This window comes from Lynx canadensis, chromosome A1 (genome assembly GCF_007474595.2).
Source record: "Lynx canadensis isolate LIC74 chromosome A1, mLynCan4.pri.v2, whole genome shotgun sequence".
NCBI lineage: Eukaryota > Metazoa > Chordata > Mammalia > Carnivora > Felidae > Lynx > Lynx canadensis.
Genome location: NC_044303.2, coordinates 235229028 through 235246644, shown reverse-complemented (window position 1 = coordinate 235246644; position 17617 = coordinate 235229028). Strand labels below are relative to the sequence as shown.

Sequence of the window (17617 nt, the reverse complement as noted above, 5' to 3'; positions counted from 1 at the left end):
TTCAACCTTATTTTTTGAGAGGGAAATCTAAGGACTATGAGAAACACCCGGAACAGAAGGGCAGAGGCCCCCGTGTCGGTGTGACTGATGCTGGCAGATAATCCCACCCGCTGGAGCCTCAGTTTCCTGGGCTGTAAACTCCGATGGGGTCACTGTGAGGACTGACCTAAGCCATGAGGGAAGGTGTTTGGAAAAACCAGAAACTGTCACCTGAACTTTGTGTATCGCTTCGATAGTATGGGGAAATTGGTGTTAAACAACTGGGTTTAATTAGAACATACTTGGATAAAAGCTCAGATTGAACAATTACAATGATTCAAATAGAATTCACTTGTAACTATATCTGGTTTTCTGTCCCCAATCTCCTACTGGAAGTCAATCAACCAAAATTACTGGCCATCTCTCCACTCACTCAGATGTAGTAGGCAAGGGACAGGTTTTAGACGTGTCTCCTTCCCTAGAGGAACTCATAAGACAAGAAAAACATGCAGAACTCACCAACAAATGAGTAGAGACCAGACACAGCTACACGCTACACTGCCTTTCAGAAGTTGTAGATGGGCCCAGAAGTTTCCAGGGAAGACTCCACAGAGAAGTCAGGGGTGAGTGATGGCTGGGTAAGAGGGAAGAAGGACAGGTGTAAGAGTTGGGGAGGGCTGAACATGCCCTTGTAGAGGACATGATGTTCTTCCACACTGGCCCTGGAGGGGTCCTCTCTATAGATCTGATTTCAAGAAGCAAGATGTAGACTAAACTTATAGCCTAACATGGCATGGGGGGCTGGCCCCTTCCCTAAGAATTGTATTTCGGTGAGTTTTAAATTTAGTTTTAGTTTTTTAATTTATTTGAAGAGAGAGAGAAATGCAGGAGGGGAAGAGAGAAAGGGAGAGAGAATCCCAAGCAAGCATTGCACAGTCAGTGCAGAGCCCAACGCAGGGCTTGAACTCGTGAACCATGAGGTCATGACCTGAGCTGAAGCCAAGACTCAGACACTTAACCAACTGAGCCACCCAGGCGCCCCATACATTAATTCAGTGTTTTATCTGAACATTTCTAACCCCATGCAAAATATTAATGGAATTCGTTTCTAGAGGGACACTACTTGCTTCCCAGCTGCAATGAGGATTCAGCCATTGAATCTGGGATGCCACCTAGTCTAGCTTAGGACTCTCTGCAGTGGAGGAAACAGGCCCAGAGAGGTTGTGTGGCTCTTCCAAAGTCAGCTAGAGGACTGAAGCCAAGGCCGCCATATTTCTGGTGCTTTCTGATTCTCCATGATGCCTCCCGTGGACCACGAGGCAATTCGCATGGCCCACATTCAAGCCACACTTTTTAGCTTGCTGTTGGCTCAGCAGAGCCACAGGCCTTCCAGGTTGGCTGGGAAACACCCAGAATGATCCATTACACGATTAAAGCAAGTTGGTGAGAAGGCAGTTTGCCCTCATGAGTGCTCTGGGGAGCTCTGGCTTGGCACTCAGCCGGTGTGATCATAATCAATACTTTTTCTCTCCAGAGACATTAGTGTAATATACAGCTCCACTCCTTAGCTTTATGTCAAGTTCCACCTTATCTTTCTGATTTTTACAGCCTCCAGTTTACATACTATTGAGGATTACTCAACCCCAGGGCCCATCTGACCTACAGGATGTGGCCAACAAGCTGGAAAAGCCAATCAAACATTGTTGACATCCAGGAAGGCAATAAGCAATGTTACCTTGGTTCCAGAAAAAACACAGGAGCAAAGTGTGCTGCCCAGAGAGAGAAAATCAAGGCAGAGTACTTGAATAGAGTGTAGATATGAAGGGAAGGAAGGTTTGATTTCAAGGCAGGATTCACTGGGAAGAGTCAGGTTCCAAGGTCATCCTCTTGGGTCAGTAAGGCAGTTATGTGTTAAGAGAATAAATACTTGCACTGCTTCCCACTGCATACTAAGCCTGTTTCTCCTACAGAGTTAAAAAAAAAATACTGGGGCGCCTGGGTGGCGCAGTCGGTTAAGCGTCCGACTTCAGCCAGGTCACGATCTCGCGGTCCGTGAGTTCGAGCCCCGCGTCGGGCTCTGGGCTGACGGCTCAGAGCCTGGAGCCTGTTTCCCATTCTGTGTCTCCCTCTCTCTCTGCCCCTCCCCCGTTCATGCTCTGTCTCTCTCTGTCCCAAAAATAAATAAACGTTGAAAAAAAAAATACTACTACTACTAACAATAACAACAGTAAAGGAGAGTGCTTCCTCATTTCTCCTACTGGAGGTAAGTTAAGTGGCTGTCTGGTTTGTAGACATATAATCACTTTGTATCTCTAGATCTTGGGCAATCGCTGGTGATGTCAGTAAATGAGCAAAAATAGAACCACTGTAGCTGGATGTGCTTGGTTTACTCCTGCTTGACTGTTCCACCAAACTGACTTTGTTTCCTGCACATTGTCTCCGTTTTGACCATGGTAGGATTCTGATCTACACATCTTGGTCTCCTGCAAACTTTCAGACTGTCCTCATGCTTCACACTGAGCCATTGGTGAATACTCTTTCTAAAAAAGTTGTCCAATTCTGTGGTCCTCAAAAGGAGGGGGAGGAAACAGGAAGTAGGAAAGAAATGTTGGCTTTTGGAAAAGGGTGAAGGTATGAGTCAAATAATCTAGAGGCACTGGTCTAATGGGAAAAACAATGACTCAGGAAAGCAAGACCCTAAAACCAATAAATGTCTTTGCATGGAATGTTGGTTGAGTCCTTGCGTGGTCTACCTGTGTTCAGTATTTCTTGCGGTTTCTCTGGGATTCCGTATGCATTGTCCAATGTGGCCCATTGCAGATGGCTTCCTGTCATGTGGTGGCCTCTGATCTTTTGTGCTTTGCTAAATCAAAACTCTGAAACATGTCACGAGCATTCTCTATAAAAATCAATGAAATGTAACTGAACCAAATCTGATTAAGCCTCACTGTGGTTTAAATTTCTCCTTCAGCTTCCATTTGCATTATGAAGATTGTTGAACATGTTTGCCAAAGAGTCCCATTAAAGTTGAAATTGTGTACTTAGCACAATACTGTGGCCTAAACTAATACTGAATTGCAGAGCTACGTCTCTGGAAAACTGTTATAGAGTAGCAATTCTAGAAAGTGACGATTTTCACACACCCTAAGTTCAATCTATTTAAAAGGGACTATAGATAATGTTTCACACTAGTATGTAAATTGGCTTTCGGTTTTTATTTTAAGCTATTTATCAGAGGAATTTCCCAGGACTTGTGTCAATATTTGAAATCATTTTTCAACCGAGAGCACGTATTTCTATTAAAACCTGAAAATGTTATCGTTTTAGTGTTGGGTAGGTAGTAGGCGAGGGCTGTGGAATCAGACGGCCCTGAATCCTCCCCATGTTCTTCCGTACGGATGAGCATCGTAGCCTCCTGGACACTTAGTCTCCGCTTTCTTTCTTTTTTTAATTTATATTTATTTATTTTTGAGAGACAGAGTGAGACAAAGTGAGAGTGGAGGGGGGGGGCAGAGAGAGAGGGAGACACAGGATTGGAAACAGGCTCCAGGCTCTGAGCTGTCAGCACAGAGCCCGACGCGGGGCTCGAACCCACAGACTGTGAGATCATGACCTGAGCCGAAGTCGGACGCTCAACCGACTGAGCCACCCAGGCGCCCCTCAGTCTCCACTTTCTTAACTAAGCCTGGGACGTTACTATGTCCCGTTGAGGGTGGCTATGACAAGGCAGGTGATAACATGGGAAGCATGAAGTCCATGGCTGGCCTGGAAGTTTCATCCTTTTGGGCGAAGGCGTGGAAGATCCATCCTCCACAGGGCGATGGCTCTGAATATCTCCGGGGCAAGGGAGGTGAGTGTCGGACAGATTACACACTGTCCCTGCACCGTACTCGGGCCCAGCTGGGTAGGAGAGTTGACTGCAGCAGATTGGGTGGTCTGTGTTCCGGGACATAGTTTTCTTAAGGCACAAGTTGAAGACCCAACAGGATTGCACCTGGACCTTGACGCTAAGAATTTAAGGTGTGGGCTCTGAGTCAGTAGGTAGGGGCGTGGCCAAGAGGCACAAGATGCGTGCACTGGACCTCGGCTTTGTTCGTCTGTTGTTTGTCTTAAAGAGCTCTCTGTTCCTGCCAGAATGAACGCGACATGTTAACGGAAACAAGTTATTTTGCCTTAGACACGGGGACATGAAGGAGACCGTGAGGTGGATGTACACACAGTCTGTTTGTCAAACGGCTGGAGCTTGGTCTGTTCAGCCTACAGGTGTAGGGACAGCCATGCAGGCACTGGCCAGCGGAGAGGCAACGGGGTCAGGATACAGTGCATTTTGAAGCTACAATTTTTTTTTTTTTTGGTTTAAATGTATCCCAGAGCATTTTTTAAAATGTTTATTCATTTTTGAGAGAGAGAGAGAGAGAAAGTGCAAGTAGGGGAGGGGCAGAGAGAGAGGGAGACACAGAATCCAAAGGAGGCTCCAGGCTCTGAGCCATCAGCACAGAGCCCGATGAGGGGCTTGAACCCATGAACTGTGAGATCGTGACCTGAGCTGAAGTCGGACGCTTAACTGACTGAGCCACCCAGGCACCCCTATCCCAGAGCATTTTTTAAAGATTTTGGGGAGGGTCATGAAAGGTTTTCTAATAAATAATTTTGAAGCTTAAATCCAATTAAATAATTCTAAACAATAATAAACTTCTCCGTAGGAAACTATTCCTTTTTTTTTTCTATGTCTACATTTGCAAAGCTTTTAATTTCTCAAAGACCTTTTAGAACTATGTTCTCACATCCTCTCCATAGGGAACGCTGTGAGATAGATTTAACAGCCTTTCTGCGCCAGGCTTGGAGACAGGAAACAGGCGTGAAAAGTGTAATTGATTTTTCTAATCTGATTTCACTTAAACATGGTCAATTAGTTTCCTGTGTCACTAAAACATTACATGAAGTCAATCCTAAACCAACTTTTAGATCTCTACCTCCAGGGAATATTTCTAGCTACAACTTTCCAAAGTTTACCCCTTTTAACACTCTTAACTAGACTGTCGTTCTTAACTACTACCAAATTCACGTGCATGCATACACACACACACGCCTGATTCATGCAGCCTTATTCTCATTGTTTCGAGGGTTTTCTTTCCACTTTACTGTAGTTTCTACATTTTATGCTATTACTTTCCCACAAAACATATTAACTTCCGAAACAAGATACAGTTCCAGGCAAAGCTGCCTCCCTCCCTCTTCCGTGAATAGAGTCTCCCTGGGGGTCCCTACTGTCACCTACTGAGCTTGTGTCCTTGGTCCCTGGTCCCCAGACCCCTGGACTCCACGGCATCCAGGGTCAGACCTTCCCACCACGTTCAAACGGTGGGAATAAAGGCTGTTTCTAGTAAATGACAGCTTGGAGTTGGCTAAGTTGACTGGAGAAAGTGTTGGCAATAAAACCAAAGGCCCCACTCCCAATTTTCATGCCAAAGGTTTATTTAATAAATGAACTGGAAAGGGCCTCCCTGGAAAGAACTCTGTCATTTACTTTGGTTGCGTCTGTCCCAGGCTGGGTCCTCAGCTCAGAGCTTGTTCAAACATTTCCCAGCACACAGACGGTTTCAAACAAGGTGACTCAGAAGACTTCAAATGGTGAAAGGATTCTTTATAACCCAGAGATCTCCTTTTTCAGGAGGTGTTTTAAAGCTCAGGAAGTTACATCCAGACTCCAGGGTCCTCATCCAGTATCTTGTAAGTCTGGGACCAGAAATGGGGGCCTTATTACCTCTAGTCATGTTGCCTTATGAGTGTAAAATGTATCTACATATGCACATGGTACGTAATGCATCCAATAACTAGGACCACCTTAGAATGTGAAGGAAAAAATTTTATATATATATATATATATATATATATATATATATATAGTAGTGGGTTGAATAGTGGCCCCCCCCAAAATCTGTCCAAGTCCTAAGCCCAGAAACTGTGAACTCGACCTTATTTGAAAAACAAAAAGTCTTTGCAGATGTAATTTAGGCCAGGATCCTAAGATGAGATCGTCCTGGATTTAGGCTGGTCCCCAAATCCAATGACAGGTATCCTTACAGGAGAAAGGCACAGGGAGATTGAAACACAGAGATACAGGGAAAGTGATGTGAATAGGGAGGCAGAGATTGGAGGGATGAGTCTACGCCAGGGAGCACCAAGGATAGACAGAAACACCAGACCCTGGGAGGGAGGCATATGATGGATTGTCCCTCAGAGCCTCCAGATGGAAGTTTGCCTGATCTGGGACTTGTGAGTTGGCAGGTGATTTGATGCTCTCCCACCAGAGGCTCTCCCTTTGAACTTCTCTCTGAATCTCCAAAAATGTTTGAGTACCAAGATTTTAGTGACATTTGGTAGTTTCTATTTTTTGAAGTTTATTTATTTTGAGAGAGACGGACAGTGCGAGTCGGGGAGGGGCAGAGAGCGAGGAGAGAGAGAATCCCAAGCAGTCTCCTCACTGCCCAGTGCAGGGCTTGAACCCACGAAGCTGTGAGATCCTGACCTCATAGAGTCAGACACTTAACCGACACTTACTAAGAGCACCCAGGCACCCCTATTTTTTTAAGTAGACTTAGTAGACTTCACACCCAGTGCGGAGCCCAACACGGGGCCTGAACTCGCAACCCTGAGATCAAGGCCTGAGCGGAGATCAAGAGCCAGATGCTTAACCAACTGAGCCACCCAGGCGCCCCGACATTGGTACTTTCTTGAGTAAGGAGCAAAGGTCACAACGGTGTCATAGTGGACTCCAGGAGCAGAAGGAAGAGAACTTGAAAAAGTTGAAGGCTTACAGAGAGCAGCCCCAGGAATAAAGATGCCCCAGGGGAGTCAGCCACACCTGAAAGTGACCCTCGAATGAGTCACACTCTCGTACGATCCCCTTTCCATCATGGGGGCAGGCCGATGGAATATGGAAGGATAATGGGATATGGCCTCTGATTATGTCATGTTGAAGGGCAAGAGGGAGATGAGTCTAGACCTGCCCTGAAAAGAGAGATTCTCCTGTTGGCCTTAAAGAACTAAGCTGCCAAGTCACGGGGGCCACGCAGGTTGGCACAAGGGTCTCTGGGAGCCTAGAGAGGCCCCCAGCCAACACCAATAAGAAACGGGCCAGTCCTACGGGTGCAAGGGACTAAATTCTGCCAATAACTTCCTGAGCCCGGAGGACGACCCCAGCCTCCAGAAAGGCAGGCAGCCCAGCTGGCATGTTGACAACAAACTGGTGAGACCCTGAGCAGGGGACCCCGCTGCCCGGAGCCTGGACTCCTGACCCACGGGAGTTGAGAGACAACACGTGTGTTGCTATTTTAACTGCTGAAAGTCACACAGCAATAAAAAACGAATATGCCAGTCAGATGCTTTGCCCCCACCCGGAGACGTGGAACTCTGTGGTGACGAGAAGGTTCCGGTAGAGGAGGGTGGGCCTTGCCCTGATGTGGAGTTGTGGGTCCTTTTGGGCACTTGGCCATTGCATTTGTTTCCTGGGGCTGCCCCAAAGGATCCCCACAAACTGGGTGGACTAAAACCGCAGAAATTTAACCCTTCGTGTTCTCGAGGCCGCAAGTCCAAAGTCATGATGCTGCCAGGGCCACGCTCCCTCTGAGGGCCCTAGGGGAGATCTCTCTTGCCTCTTCCAGCTTCCAGGAGCTCCTGGCGTGCCTTGGCTTGTAGCTGCGACCTCGAATCCCTGCCTCCTTCTGTGTCAAGTCTTCCCCTGCCTTTCCTTAGACCACTGGGCATTGCACGTAGGGCTCACCTTGATAATCCAAGATGATGTCCTCAGCCCAAGATTCTTAATTACGCCTGCAAACTACGCTTCCACATAAGGTCACGTTCCCAGGTATGAGGGGGTAGGCCATGCACATGTCTTTTTGGGGGGCCACCATTCAACCCACTCCAGATGTCACTGTCAACGTGGAAATTTGCACTCACGCCGATATGCTGGCTCTGCTGGCCTTTGGCTCTGGGGCCAAGCCCGCCCCACTCTGTGACCTGCAGATCACCTTCCCCAGAGACTGCTGTCCGTGCCTTGTCCCCATATGCATCACGCCTCCGCAGTGGAAGGTCAGGCTCGTGTCCACCTCAGGGCATCCGGGCGCTGCTGGGAGCTGAGGAGCAGACCTGGCCGTGACCTACCCCGTTTAGCACGTCAGTTCACCCACGGACGGCCCTGCCATAGGAAGGACACGTGGGCCCGCAGCTCCTGGAATGGAGACTCTGGGGAGAAAGGGGGAGGAAAGACCAATGTTGTTCCGCTCGCTCTAAGCATCCGCCGAAGGCGATTCGAGGTCAGCTCATCTCACTAGAGAGCCCCACATCGACTCCTTCGGGGGAGTGAATCACCAGCTGTCTCAGGGTGCCTTTCCTTTAACTGGCTTTTCCTCCACCAAATCAAAGTGCTCTGAGTCATGCAGACCCGTAGGGAGGTGTTCACTGAGTCACCAGCCTATGGCACCCGTTCCGCCATGCGGTCCTGCGGATGCCTCCCCACAGTCCCGGCCGGTCGCCTCCGCTGCTCACCACCCACCTGGCTGTGAACAGACGACAACGTGGGGACATTACAGCATCGGGAGAAAGAGAAACGGGAGATTCATTTTGCTATAAAAAGGTAAATCTCCTCCAGGAAGAAAAACGGCCGACTCTATAAATTCATCACCAACACCTGCTGGGAAACGCTGCTGCGCTCTGAGAAGCAAATTTGCCCGAAAGCCCCTTGAGCTCCCTGCAAGCCCACCCACCGCTCGGGCCTCAACGCATTGGGACCCCCAAAGGCGGCACTGCCCGAAGCCCAGAGAGAAAGTCCCCTCCTTTCCCTCGCATTCTCCTGGTCACCTTCTCTCCGCCAGCAGAAAACTCTCACTTGTCCCAGGATGAACCCACACGGATGCGCCCCCACACTGAATAGCCTCATGTTCATTATCCTGATGGCCGTCATCCGGCGTCCCCTGCCTGCCTCGTGCACGGTCGGGGCTGTGAGGCCTGGCGAAGGGTTAATGAGAGAGACAGAACATTTTATAATTAGAGGGAGGTCAGGAATAGAGACTAGGGGAAGAGAGAGGCTCAGAAACCCCCTCCCCTGTGGCTGGCAGTTTCTGAACGGCATGTGTGAACGTGTGGGTGGTTCTAGGCGATGTTAATGACTTGTCTTCCCAAAGCTGATCCAGCCGGGGCTTAAATGAGACACTGAGACCGTGGTCGGATCGCGTTCTCTCACTGAGATAAGGAGGGAACAACAGCGCCTCCCAAGTTAGAGGCAGGTTCTGACAGGTTCCCCTGGAGCCAGCGGTCTCAGGGGCCATGCCCTGGTCTCAGGGTCTCAGGGGCCATGCCCCTCGGCGGGGGGGGGGGGGGGGGGGGGGGGGGGCAGGGGTGCACTTGGCACAAAGGCCTCGTGACCCAGTGGTGTCTGCTGGGGACACCGGCCCACGGGAGGCCACCGCCTCTCGACTGCAAGCCTGACGCGGAAGGCTGGCCTTTCCCGACCACACACTGGACACGAAGCAGCCACGGAAGCAGGGCCCGTGCGGAAATAGCCGTCCAGAGTCCCCCTGCAATTCCTTGCTCTCTCGTGTGGAGAACTGTATTTTCTTTCTCTCGAAAGCTTCCTTTCCTTCCCCGTGACTCTAAGTGCTGGACAGAAGCAGGAGGTGCACGGGGAAAAGCTTCCCGCCCTTGCTGGGGGTGCCTGGCACTGGTCCAGAGGGGCCGTCGGAACCCGGGCCCTGGCGGGGAGCGAGGCTGCGTGGGCCTGGAAGCCGTAGGTTCCTGCGGGACGGGCCCCCACTGCCCACCTGAGTTTCCTAATGTTCTATTCGTGTGGGTTCTTTTTATTTTTTTTTCCCCATTTCAGTAAGGGGAAAAGCCATAGATTTCCTGTAAATTGTCACTAAAGGCAAAAAAAAAAAAAAATGGTGAGAGAGGAGACACAGACAGGAAACTATGTGGCCAGGACACCATGAGGGCGTCTGGGTGAGCAAGGAGGGTAAGGAAGACCTTCCGTGTATTTAAGGCGCTGTGGCTGAACCACGCAAATAAAGGGGAGCAAGGATGGGAGACCCCCGGCCCCCCGAGACTCATCCAGGAGAGCCCCTGCCTCACACAGGTGTGGGGTTAACCACCTGAAGGCCCAGGCCAGCCATGTGTCAGCTGGCCCAAGAGACGCATCCTAAGCGATGAGGAAGCGTGTAAGGACACGGCTTACAGCCTGTGGTCAGCGCTGGGACGGGGCGGGGGATGGGGGCACACCCATACTACGGGGCCGTCCTAACCCCTCAAATCCGTTACCCTGAGAATTTTCATGGCGAAAGCAACTTTTCAGGTGTGATCCGGTGAAGATAGATTATCCCGGATTATCCGGGTGGATCCAGTGTGATCAAAGTGTGGTTTTATGAGAGGGGGCGGGAGTGTCACAGAGGAGATGTGATGACAGGGTCGTAAGCAGGAGTGACACAGGAAAGGGCCATGGGTGGAGAAGGGCAGGTGACCTCCAGAACCCGGGAAAGGCAAGAAGTGGGCTCCCCCTAGAGCCTCTAGAAGTAACAGTCCTGCCACGGCCAGACTTCAGGACTGCTGATTCCCAGAACAAGGGGGTGTTGTTTGTATCCGCTGGTTGTGGTATTGTTCCAGCAGAAAACCACACGCCGCGCCCCCCCCCCCCCGGGTCCACCAGAGCGAGGGGGTAAGCGGCAGGTGCCCGCAGGTGTCCCGGGCAGTGTTGACAGCTCAAGGAAGGGCCCAGACGTTTGCAAGCCCGGCCCAGGCATGGAGTGGTCCCCAGGCCAGGCGTGTTGGGATAATCTTGTCCTCCAGCCGGGCTCCCAGGAAACAGGGATGTGCAGGGGAGACTGATCCCAGGAGAGATTCAGGGCAAGGGGTAGGAGAGCCCAAGGACAGTTCCGGGACCTGGGTCGAGGGACACCTGAGCTGTTAGTGCGCAGGCCCAAGCGTGGGGGAGCAGGTTGGATACAGGGGTCGCCATGGACGGCATGACCTCCTTGTGAGGTGCCCACGCCCCCAGGACACGCCCTGCAAAGCCTTGGATCAAACCTCATCTGCCCAGCGAGGCCCTTCTCAGCCCTTGTCTGTAGCCACAACCCACCTCCACCCCAGCCTCACCCTGGCCCCCTCTCAGCTGCTGTGCTCCTCACCACATGCACTGGGGTTCTAGAATGGGGGTGTGCCCACAGTGCGCTCCAAGCGCCCAGAGCAGGGCCCAGCGTGGAGGAATACCTCCCTAAGCTTCACCTCTTCTCTGACTGCCTCTTTACCTGCGTGGCCAGGGTCTTCCTGGTTTTCTGCTACCATAAACGATGTCGCAGCAAATGGCACTGGGGTCGCATGTTGCACATTTGCCGTCCTTTTTTAGGAAATTTCTTTTATTCGTCTCAATAGGGATTCCAAAGTTCAAAGGGCACAGAAGGTCTTCAGTGAAAAATCTGCCCTCCAGCCCACCTGCAAGGAAAGCGATCCCCTGGCCCGTGGGTCCATCCAGAGGCGTCCCAGGCCTGTGCAACCTGGCGGTCCAGGGACGGGAGCCCTTCTTCAGCCCCATCTGCCACCTGCAATGCCTTCTTCGGGAGAAGCCGTGCTGCCACGCTGTCGATTAAAATTGCAGGAAAAACCTTCAGTGTAATTGTTCATGTCAGCAACACCTTTTTTTTTTAAAGGGTCTCATCAGGCTCCGTCCAGCTTATTTTTCAGTAACGGGGATTTTAAATTAAAAAAAAATGTTTTTAATGTTTATTTATTTTAGAGAGAGAGAAAGAGAGAGAGAGAGAGAGAGAGAGAGAATGAGCAGGGGAGGGGCAGAGAGAGAGGGAGACACAGAATCCAGAGCAAGCTGCAGGCTGCAGGCTCCAGGCTCCGAGCTGTCAGCACAGAGCCTGATGCAGGGCTTGAACTCATGAACCACGAGATCGTAACCTGAGCTGAAGTCGGACGCTTAACCGACTGAGCCACCCAGGCGCCCCTAAGTAACAGGGATTTTTAAAAACGTTCCTGCTCCCTGCACGTCTGTGCCTCTTCCTAGCTGCTTTTCCCTGTTTGCTCTGATCCCCATATTCGGTGCCAGCAGCTGCTGCCGGGTGTCCCCGATCCCGGCCGTCTGCCCCTGATGAAGAGGGGGGCTCCGTGCCATCCGGGATGAGCAGCACTGAGTTGGAACAACCCGTCCTCTCTGCGGGGACGTGACAGGCTGTACCTTGAGAGATGCGGCAGGGAGGCCACTATCTTTAGGTCTTTTCTCTGGAGCTGGACAGGTTCCAGAACGGCGTCTTCCAATGATGTCAGCTGGGAAAGCGAGGTTCTGGCTGCCCGAAGCATGCTGGGAGTCGAGGGAAGAGGGGCGTGCAGACAGCCGCTCGCCCCCTGGCCAGCAGTGCGGAGGAGGGACCCCCGGAACCGGCCGCTCGCAAACCCGGCCGGGTCTGACACTTAGAACTCTGTGGGATGCAGGACCGCCTCTCTGGGGCTCTGCCCTTGCTTCTGCGGAACCGCCTGCCCATCTGCTTGCCAGCTTCCCGAACCACACCGTGCCGCACTCCCCTCCCCTGCGTTTAATTCCGTTCGTGTAGTTGTCCTCAGGTTTGGGAAGCAGCAAAATTATACGTGTGGATTCGATTCACATCTCAACCCAGACAGACCCTAATTATTCTGTGCTTTGATGAAAGTGAAGTTTACATGCGACCAAAAAAAACTTACAGATTTTAAATAGCCTTAATTAAAAAACAAAACAAAACCATACATATATAAATACGACACCTGTCCCTCTGCAGATTCCTTCATTTCTGGCAATTTCGAAAAGAGGCTAAAATCCTGAAAGTCACGACAGCGTGGCTGCTGCACTGCAGACGGCCCGTTAAAAGGGATGTAATTCAAGGCAGAGGCCCCCACGTACAGACCCAACTGGCTCTACTTCTGCTGGTCAAGACTTCTTTAAAAACTGCACTCCTGTCTTTTGTCACTTCTCCTGTGACATTACTGCTTCAGTTTTCTTACCTGTAAGTAAGGTTAGTCACACCCCTCCACCTCTGTTAGGTTGTTGGATTAAATGAGCCACGAATTAGTAATCACTTTGGGTCTCCGGGCTCTACGCCAGTCACTGCCCTCCATCCAAAGGTCTGCGCCCTTGAAATGCTCTTTGCCAGCTGGCCCCGCGCTGCACTGGGTCTGTAGGGGGCACCAGAGAGACACCGCAGGAAGCTGGCCTTGTGTCTCTGGGCTGTGGGGCCCTGGGTCCCCGGGCTACTCCACTGGGAGCGAGGCACTCAGACAGTAGAAGCCCGGGGGGTGGGGCTGACATCTGCTGTACTGGTGTGACGTGTGTGCGTTTGTATGCGTGCAGGGCGTGTGTCCACAGACACATTTAATTCCTAGTTCTGTGTGGTTCGTGAGAAACGACCCCTCGTGGGGCGCCTGGGAGGCTCTCCGTCAGTTGAGCATCTGACTCCGGCTCAGGTCACAGTCTGTGAGTTCAAGCCCCACATCAGGCTCGGTGCTGACGGCTCAGAACCTGGAGGCTGCTTCGGATTCCGTCTTCCCCTCTCTCTGCTCCTCTCCCCCTCGCTCTCTGTCTCTCTCTCAAAAACAAGTAGACATTAAAAAAAAAAATTTTTTTTTAAATAAAAAAGAAATGACGTCTCAGTAGCTACGGACACACCTACCTCCAGATCTTGGTTTCCAACCACCGTGCTCCGTGAAAGCGGGGGCTCCCCAGGGGTGACTCCAGGACCTGGCATCTCACCGTATGAGAGAGCAGCATGACGGGTGCGTGTGCAAGGCCAGGGGGACCAAGTGGAAGCGGCTCCCAGCAGCCATTTCAGGGACAAGGTGGGCAACAACATCAGGGATATACATAAATGAACGTGAAGTGACCGGAGGAGGAGGAGGAGGAACAAGGAACACTGAGGACAAACCAGTAACGTGGCAGAGCGGTGGGGGACAGACCGCCCGAAGACGCTGCAGTGGGAAGCCTGGTACGGAACAGGTGCACGCAGTCCTGCGGCGTCTCCCGGCAGAGTGCGGGACCTTCTCGTGGGGACACGAGGCCAGCACACGCCACGCGAACCACGGGAAACCACGGGCAACCTACCAGGAGGCGGACAAGTCCACGAGGGCCTCGTCCCACGTCCCAGTGAGCGAGCAGAGCTCCTCTGCGGTATTCTTGCTGAACACAGGACACAGACCAAAACCGAAGCAGTCCACAAGGCAACTGACCTGTGACCCCCGAAGATGTCACGATCAGGGAGGACAGACAGCCGCTCCGCATCGGAAGGGACTCGAAAGGCGGGACAGCTGGACCGGGCCGACAGGCGGGATGGGGGCCCAGGACTGAGGGTCATCTGACGTCAACGTCAACGCTAACATTTATGCTGCAACCACCTACCAGGTGCCGCAGGAGGACGCGGGGTCATTTGCCACAGAGAAAAAAGGTCCTCATCTTGGAGTTGTGATTCAAAGAGGTGGGTGGGGGAGGGGAATCAGCGGGCGCTCTGATATACTAAGATGGTAACAACTGGGCCAGCGAGGGGGCAGGGGCCTGACGGTTCTCCACACCGCACTCTCCTTTCTCACAACCATCACACTTCTGGAAAACCCTCGCCACCAGCCCCAGGACCTTGCCCGGCACGTGGCAGGAACTCAGGAAGCAACTGAGAGAAAGGGCCCCCTGCAGCGCCTGCCTGAAGTGTATCACCTGCAGGCTGGGAACCACGGTGCCCCAGGGGCCCAGGTGAGCCCCCAGCCAAGCCCACACCTCCTGTGACCCGACCGACTGGACCCACAGGAACGCTTTGTGACACCTTCACGCTAAAAGTCCTTTGACCAGCTAAGAATGCGTGAATTCTACCATTTCCATTTGCCCAAAAGGAAGTTTAGTCCTTCCGCCTCCTGAAGACCGAAACGGGTCATTCGCACATACACATCGTCATCAACAATTTATTTAAACGTTCCAAGGATCCCAACCCCATTTAAAGACTAAACCCGCAACATCCCCCATTCAATAAAAGCACACAAAACTCTCAGAGTTAGTACCACAGCCCACGAGACAGCTCTTCCTCTGAGAAAAGTTTATTTGACTTTTATTACGAAGGCACACGAGTCATCTGAGGCTTCAGATATTAGCCCACCGCATGTGAACGTCACACTGTTAACGTGCAACTTCACAGCTATTAAGGTTTACAAAACGGTCTTCCGACGATTCAGGAGTTAGATTCTTTCTATAAATAATAATTAAAACAATAATTAAGCCCAACAGAGGCGTAACAAAAGGGACCTGAAAATTCCTTCAAGGGCAGTTTTGTTTCTCGATGGAAGTTTAAGACCTTAACGGTGAGAGTCTACGACTGCCTGAAACACGCACCACGGACCAGCTTTGCCAAAGAAACCGTAAACGGGCTAAAAAAGTATCGTGAAAGCAGCACTGAGGTCATTTACAGACTGTTCTATCATTTCCACCAGTTTTCAAAAATATGCACTTTGTGGGTCAGAAGCTCCGGGTTTGGCTCTGGGCACCAAGGTGGAGGCCCCCTCACCGGGGCAGGGCGCCCTCGGCCGGGTTGGGGCCCGGGGCCGCGTCCACGCTGGCGCTGGCGGCCGGCTCCACGCCGTGTTCGGCCCCCGCCTCCTCGGCCTCCGGGGGCCCCGAGCCGCCCTCGCTCTCAGGCGCCAGGACGGCCCCTTCCTTCTTCTTCTCCGCCAGCACCTCCAGCCCCATCATCCTGAGATAATGAAGCCGTTCGTTCTTGGGCACGAAAGTCCGAATGGAGGCCTTTCCCCGCCATCCACATAACACGATGGGACACTGGAGGGTGTCCGGTTTCCTACGAACAAGATGGCTGTGCGTGAGCGTTAAGCGTCCTCCCTTCATCTAGAGAGGGGAACACGCAACCTCTCCAGAAACAACATGCCCAAACCCCGGGGGCGCATTTTAGTCTGTGATCCTACGGAAGGTTTTCTCAAAGGCCTATCAGCAACTTCCTCACGTCCTAAATATCCTCGACATCCTCGCGTTGGCCGGTTTTTCTTTCTACAAGCTCCCAGTGGAATAAGCCCCAAATCCAGAGTTCACACACACTTCCGATGCCAGAATCTAGATTCTTCCAGCTGCTCAAATGCGAACACGGGTCGCACCTCACACCACCGACAGGCGCGGCTGCCCGGGGCCTCCCCGCCCATCGTCGGAGACGAGGCTCCTTGCAGGTTGCAGAGCCGGGCCTGGAGCCACACAGCCCTTCCTCGCCACCCTCAGTGCTTCCCCTACCTCGGTCCAGGTGACCCCGAGTCTCCTTGGCCCCCCCCACCCCGCGGAGCAGCGCGGGGGCCCCCACGCACCTTGCTCACTTTTCCCAGCCCGCTGGGTCACCGCCTCCCGCAGTCCGGGGATCCGCCTCAGACCCCTGCCCACCCGCTGGCCTTTCCTCGGCTGACGTGGCAGTGACTGTCCCGCCCCCGTGTCCCTGACGAGCACTACGCAATCATCACTGCCTTTCAAACGAGACTCTGGTCTGGTTTTGGGGCTCCTAAAGCCCCGCTCCATTAACCCCACGTCCCACCGCCGTGCGATGCCAGGCATCAGTGACGTGGGCGGAGAGAGGAACACACTCTAGGTTAAAAAAGCAAACAGGGAGGCTCCTGGGTGGCTCGATCCGTTGAGCGTCCAACTTGGGCTCAGGTCATGATCTCGCGGTCCGTGAGTTCAAACCCCGCGTCGGGTTCTGGGCTGACAGCTCAGAGCCTGGAGCCTGTTTCGGATTCTGTGTCTCCCTCCCTCTCTGCCCCTCCCCTGCTCGCTCACTCTCTCTCTCTCTCTCAAAAATAAATATTGGGCGCCTGGGTGGCTTAGTCGATTAAGCATCCGACTTCAGCTCAGGTCATGATCTCACAGCTCTCGTGAATTCAAGCCACGTCAGGCCCTGTGCTGACAGCTCAAGAGCCTGGAGCCTGCTTCGGATTCTGTGTCTCCCTCTCTCTCTGCCCCTCCCCTGCTTGTGCTCTCTCTTTCTCTCTCAAAGACTAAATAAACATTAAAACAAAAAAATTTTAGGGGCGCCTGGGTGGCTCAGCCAGTTAAGCATCTGACTTCAGCTCAGGTCATGGTCTCACTGCTCATAGGTTCGAGCCCCACGTCAGGCTCTGCGCTGACAGCTCAGAGCCTGGAGCCTGCTTCGGATTCTGTGTCTCCCTCCCTCTCTGCCCCTCCCCTGCAAGTGCTCTCTCAAAAATTAACAATGAAAAATAAATAAAAACAAACAAACAGAAAAAGGGGCTGAACCAACACGAGAAACAAGCCACTACCAAGAGAGGGAAGGACACCCGTGTCTGTCTCTCCAGGGGGTGGCGGGGGGGGGGGGGGGGGGGGGAAACGTGGACAGCACGTTGGTAAGAAGGATGAGAGGAATCGACCGGAATTCCGAAACTCCCACTTGCTTTTTCTGCGCTTTCTCCCCAGTAATCCCTGCAGCTGTCTTTCCGCTCATATAACAGGTCAGCACGGGAGAAGCACCTGGCATCACTATTGCTAAAGACCACATCCGGGTCCTTGTCTGAGCAGTTCTGCGAAACCGCCCCCTGTTCCCGACACCACTGGCCCTTCCTTTTTCCTTTCCGTGGACCT

General features: G+C 52.3%; 1 protein-coding gene across 1 annotated transcript in view; it reads right to left on the bottom strand.

The window, feature by feature from the left end:
- Window positions 1-15054: 15054 nt before the first annotated feature.
- The window catches only part of NSUN2 (NOP2/Sun RNA methyltransferase 2), a 28419-nt gene continuing 25856 nt past the window's right edge, over window positions 15055-17617 (bottom strand). The window contains exon 19 of the mRNA XM_030332827.1: window positions 15055-15824. Within this exon, the coding sequence (XP_030188687.1) occupies window positions 15533-15824 (292 nt within the window). The 3' untranslated portion in view covers window positions 15055-15532. The remainder of the gene's footprint in view (window positions 15825-17617) is intronic.